Consider the following 6,110-nt stretch of genomic DNA (forward strand, 5'->3'; position numbering starts at 1 on the left):
AAGATGAACAGCTGGGTCAACTGCAAGCCGTCTACCCAAGTAGCTCACTTTGTGTTAAAGACTGTGATAGAAAAGGAACAGGTTGGAAAATGGCTGTTGTTCTTATTTTCATCATTATGTCTGATGATTTTTCTCAAGGATATCTGCTGCTGAAGGTGCACTGGTTGGTAAGAGGAGATGGCTTATGACACCATGGCTATGCTGTTTCGATTTCTCGGTAAATAAGCAAGCAGAACACATTACATCTGACTTATGCATTGGGCAATATGTCTCTTATTGGATTTATTTTCCTTTACTGGTAACACTTCAATCAAATCTGGGTGATAGTCTGCCAGAACTAAGGTATAGAGTATGTTCGTTGAGTTTTCTGGCGTAAAGGCGTAATTCACCCAACAGGTGTATTTGAAGGTACAAACAAAGGAATAAGGTTTTGAGGAATAATGGTTTTATTGGGTAACATTAAACATAATATGGAAGGTAAAAACAAGTGACTCTATAATTGTAGACGATCATCACAGCTATAGGTTAAACCTCAGATGTGCGCGAATGGTACCGGTGTTCTGGCCAGTGGGAGGAAGGGCGCCTCCAGCTCCAATAAATATGAAGTGGGCCGCCGTGGGCCAGCGGAGGAGAGGCGGGCCCACGGTGAGGTGCGGCTCCAGCTTGACCCCAGCAGCGGGATCCGCCCCGGCTTGTCATGGGACCGTGCAGGAACTGCGGTTCAACCTGCCTCGGCCTAACACACGACTGTTGGTCTGGAAGTGCGACCACGCTTGCCTAGACACAATCATGTACAAATTATAAAACAAATATTTACAGGGGAGATGCTGCACCCAGGGAGGAGGGGGCCTGGCTCACCTTGGGGCAGGCCACGGCAGTTTTGTGGCAGCGAGGAAGTTTAGAAGAATCCTTTGCCCAAAGGATTCTTTAACCAGGGGTAATTGGTAGGGCAGCGTATACAAGTGTTCAGCCGTATGGTCTCCCCGGGTAGTTCTTGTGTGTTAAGTTCGCAGTTGGTGCCGCCGTAGCAGAAGGGAGGTCCGTTCACCAAACACTTCTCCTGCCATGCCTCGTAGTTCTTGATCTGGTTGATGGGCCGCGGGTCCTGCATCCACTGGATGACCTGAGTCATCGTCACGAAGTACACGTCATCCCGTACCAACATCTCATCAAGCCATACCAGGAAGGCATCCAGAATCTCTTCATCGTTTTTCAAGAAGGCTGAATGGAAGAAGAGACCTAGAGGGGCGCGGTTGCTTTCATAGTGACGGTTGAAATTGTTATTCAGAAATTCGTAGAATCGTCCATAGTTAGGTTTGGTGGAGAAGCAGGAATCGACCATAGCGCACCCAGGCAGCTCAGAATCGATGTTGGGGTTTTCGCGTCGGTCCAGTTCGTTCATGACCATTTCCCAGACGGCAAAAGACCGGGTGGGACAGTGCTGAAGGTTACCATGACAGGTGTGAGGCATGCGGTAGTAAAGAGTGTAGGGCCAGAGAGGAGGGTTCTGAAGAGGCGCTGTGATGGTAGAGTCGTACAGGAAGGCATTCTTCTCCATCATCTTGAACTGGTTGTTGCCGCCCACACGCAGGTAAGGAGCGCGCACCCCGATCACCGAGTTGTCTGTGATGTTGGCGAAGGTCTCGGCGATGACTCGGGCTCCAGCCATCTCCTGTGCCCATTCGTCTTCCGAGGCGTTAGTCCAGAAAGATTCGCTATCGTTATGGCTGGAAAATGATAGAAAGGTGAATTAGAACAACTAAAGGCGCTGGAATTCTACAGTCATAAAGACGCTGGAATCCTACAGTCATGAAGGCGCTGGAATCCTACAAACATAAAGACGCTGGAATCCTACAAACATAAAGACGCTGGAATCCTACAGTCATAAAGGCGCTGGAATCCTACAGTCATAAAGACGCTGGAATCCTACAGTCACAAAGGCGCTGGAATCCTACAGTCATAAAGCGCTGGAATCCTACAGTCACAAAGATGCTGGAACCCTACAGTCATAAAGACGCTGCAATCCTACAGTCATGAAGGCGCTGGAATCCTACAAACATAAAGACGCTGGAATCCTACAGTCACAAAGGCGCTGGAACCCTACAGTCATAAAGGCGCTGCAATCCTACAGTCATAAAGGCGATGTAATTCTGCAGTCTTATTCATTCTTTCGTAATGATTGTCTGTACTTCTACAATTTCATCCATGTTCATTCCTTTTTCATATTTTCCAGGTGACTTCCTGCACTATTCAAAGGTCTGAAGAATGGAGAAAAATGAAAATATAAACTAAAAAATGCTGAAAAAACCTGTTTGTCTTTTAAATGAAGTTTTTCTTTATCATGAACACAAACATCATACAGATGAGAAAGTATAACTCTCACATTTCAAGGGACTATAGTTTCAGGTTGGAATGTCTGGTAAGGTGGAATTTTGAGATTGGATTGGAAAGGCGAATGTTTACAGTTTGATGAGTCATTGGTGTGTCTGTGCTTTGCCAGTGTTTCTGACTCTTACGATACTGGTTAAAGACAGTGACGGTAGAGGACAAGAAATGGATTACGTGTGCAAAGGACGAGAGCGGTAGATATAGATAAAGAGAAACATAGAGAGAAAAGTATAGGGAGAAGGAAAAGTTACGTTTGGATAACTAAAGACTCAAACGCGATAAAGAAAATTTGCTTATTCATATGACCCATCATTACAAGAGCAAGGTGGTCAATTATTCGAGCAAAAAACACATTTGACCTTCAGGGTCATAGGAGACCTTCCTTTCGCCAGCTAACACACAGGTTCACAGCTCTATATGACCGTGTCCAAGAATTATTGCCATATTCCTCAAGCTGGAAACTAAGCGGCTTAATGTGAGCCTATATGTCACGTGAGGTGACCCAGATGCTAAAAGCTGTTTCCGGTAGAGTCCAGTGTTAAGACTCACCTGATGGAGTGGACGGCGATCTCATGGCCCAGACGGTGGAGCTCCTGCACAGCGGAGTAGTTGGTGTACTTGTGGGAGACGAAGAAAGTGGCCTTGATGTTGCAGCCGTTTCTGTTGAGTCGGTCTCTGAAAATCCTGTCGTAGAGGTCCATGTTGTTGTTATTGACGGCGTCGTCGAAAGTGATGGTGATCATCTGAGGTATGTCCTGCGGGTCCATGTTGTGGGGTATCTGCACGGGGGGAGGGAGGGGAGGGAGAGTATCATCATCTGGGGTTAGCATATGTCTGAGGGTTATACATATGTGACCATAGAAGCTTGGGTTGATCTGGATACACAATCTTCCAGTCTTATAATATTTTCCAGGATGATAAAGGGATGACTTGGTCTGCTCACGAGAGTCTCCAGGATGGTAAGCTGTTAACTTAGTCTATTAATAAGTCTCCAAGTTGGTAAACAGATAGATTAAGCGTTTAATTTCTATGTTTACCGGTGCGTTGTAAATATGATGATAAAAGATATGAGCCCAGCTGCATCTATGTGACATACAATCATGTAGGTCACAGATATAGTCAAACTTAACCAATTTTTTCTTAAAGAAAAAAATAAGTGAAACATTAGACACAAATGGTAGCGCCTCTCCTTCATCTCATTATCACCTTTCCACTGTGATTTTCCTGGGAGACAACTGAGAAGTGTGAGCATTTTGGAAGCCTTACCTCATTACCGGAGTGGTAGCAGAAGCAGTCTGGCAACCGGCATTCATCTTGGTTACATTTTGGGGCGCTGTTGGGATCGCTGTCTACGTCTGCAGGTACAAGATACAGCATTACTGACAGTCATGGAGGTATATATATATATATATATATATATATATATATATATATATATATATATATATATATATATATATATATATATATATATATGCATATATATATATATATATATATATATATATATATATATATATATATATATATATACATATATATATGGGGGTGTTGGGGGAGGGGACAGTATGTGGATTATAGTGGAGGATGTGGATGAATTTGGTGGATAATGTAAATGAATGAAGGTGGAGGTGTGGAGATATGGTTGCTTGGGTGGGGTTATGGTTTTGGGGATAAGAATGTGGATAGTGGGGAGAGAGTGGGGCTATTTGGGGGAGTGAGGTTGGTTGAGAGTGATAGTGGTGGGGGGGTGAGGTTGATAAAGGGGAGTGAGGTTGGCAAGGGGGGACTGAGGTTGGTGGATGGAGTGATGTTGGTGGGGGGAGTGTTTTTCGAAAACTCACAATTAAAATCCCAGCAGAGAATAACTCTATAATTGATAGAATGTAATCATGATAATCAGCCAGAAATTGAAAGATAATCATCAAACAGATATTTTAGAAGTAATAGGCAATAAGACATGGCACAACAGGGGGGATCTATAAGAACATTTGATCAATATTAGTGGTGATAACAGGATTTGTTAAAGCGATAAACCGAGATGTACAAAAAAGTGTAGAGTTGAGGAAAGCGGAATAATGAATGGTAAGTGAAAGCAAGACAAAGTGTGGTGGCGTGGGCTGCATGCAAGGTTATCACTATGAGCACGACATGTTGCAGTCACGAGAGTTAGGCCCATGCAAGTCATGAGTGCACGCAGGAAGTCACGACTGTTGAGTGCATGAAAGTCATGAGTTGTGAGTGCATGCAAGACTCATTATCTCATGCATTAGGTTACGGCTAAAGTGTTGTTGAAGACCAGCTCATGCAGGACATGATCTAACATCCTCTTCTTATTACAAGGACGAAAGATTCTGATCAGCACATAGTTATGAGAGAGAGAGAGAGAGAGAGAGAGAGAGAGAGAGAGAGAGAGAGAGAGAGAGAGAGAGAGAGAGAGAGAGAGAGAGAGAGATAATATTTCACTCTCATGAGGCCTGCAGGTACAATTAGAAAAAGGCGTATAGAAAACGGGAACAGCACCATTATCCAATCAAACAAGTGATGAAAGTAGAAAACGGCCAAAATATAATATGTGTATATTGGGAGAGGCCAGTGACAGTAGGTGGGTCAGGTGGTCCCCCCGGAGGGTAAGCCATCACCAGAGCTCAATGCAATGGCCCTTGGAGCAGAGCCATCATAGGTGGTTGAAGGTAAGGAAAGCCTTTGACCCTTCCCCTTGCTTCAAGTGGCCTAAATTGGCTTACCAATAGACTACCAAATTACATTACAAGTGAATGGGTAATTAAGTTACTACAGTCACCTTTATTTACAGTTCCGAACCCTGGACCACCTCACTGGCTCATGCATACATTGCTGTCATGAGCCATACGGGGAATGGGCGTGGAGGATTGCCTCAGGTGTACTTGACATCAGGTATAATGGGATGAAAACTAGCGAATTTCCTAATGGTAAACCAGAAAACTAACCCATAGTAAACCAGGTTACCTATGGTAGACTAGACATTTCATCCAACGTTTGCCAATGTCACACATGGTAAGCCAAGAAATTCCACACTAAGCTAAGCCCCAAAAAATGTCTCCTTCACAAAGCCAGAAGTTCTACTTTTGTTAAGGCTGGGACTCTAGCCTAAGTAAGCCAGATGAATGAAAGCGTGAGAGGAAAAAAGAGAGATAGAGATAGATAGATAGATGAGAGAGAGAGAGAGAGAGAGAGAGAGAGAGAGAGAGAGAGAGAGAGAGAGAGAGAGAGAGAGAGAGAGAGAGAGAGAGAGAGAGAGAGAGAGAGAGAGAGAGAGAGAGAGAGTTATGGAGGGTGAGTATAGAGCTGTGGCCACCAACAAAAGCATGGGTACGTACCGCATGCGTTTTCGTCTGAACCATCGCTACAGTCGAGATTTCCGTCACAGAAGAGATTTCTGTCCAAACAGGTTGAGTCCCCACAAGCCAAAAGGTTCTCCTGTAAATCAAGCCCGGGTCAGCAGGTGTACCTACCTATATATACTAGTACCTCTACGATCTTACTATTCAGCGTCAGGGTCCAGAATCGTCTCGCTCTGGCTCTTCGTGTTAAAGAGTGGATGAGACCATGAGCTTTGAGGCGACCCAGGACCCGACACTGTGAACACTGGAACAACCGTGTACCGCGCGTTGTGTCTGTTCTTCATGTTTCCTCCAAGCCCTTGTGTTCCCAATATCTTCACGAAGACGCGCCAAAGTTTA

The 6,110-nt window shown here is 44.5% G+C and overlaps 1 protein-coding gene across 2 annotated transcripts in view; it reads right to left on the reverse strand.

Moving 5' to 3' along the window:
• Positions 1-428: 428 nt before the first annotated feature.
• Positions 429-6,110, reverse strand: part of LOC139749359 (chitin deacetylase 1-like) — a 22,820-nt gene continuing 17,138 nt past the window's right edge. The window contains exons 4-7 of one of the 2 annotated variants that reach the window (XM_071663098.1): positions 5,748-5,847; positions 3,655-3,743; positions 2,938-3,167; positions 429-1,727 (exon numbers count right to left, since the gene is read on the reverse strand). In XM_071663098.1, coding sequence (XP_071519199.1) covers positions 899-1,727; positions 2,938-3,167; positions 3,655-3,743; positions 5,748-5,847 — 1,248 coding nt within the window. In that variant the 3' untranslated portion in view covers positions 429-898. The remainder of the gene's footprint in view (positions 1,728-2,937; positions 3,168-3,654; positions 3,744-5,747; positions 5,848-6,110) is intronic. The other variant, XM_071663099.1, reaches the window with a different exon arrangement.

Source organism: Panulirus ornatus, chromosome 7, assembly GCF_036320965.1.
Source record: "Panulirus ornatus isolate Po-2019 chromosome 7, ASM3632096v1, whole genome shotgun sequence".
Taxonomy (NCBI): domain Eukaryota; kingdom Metazoa; phylum Arthropoda; class Malacostraca; order Decapoda; family Palinuridae; genus Panulirus; species Panulirus ornatus.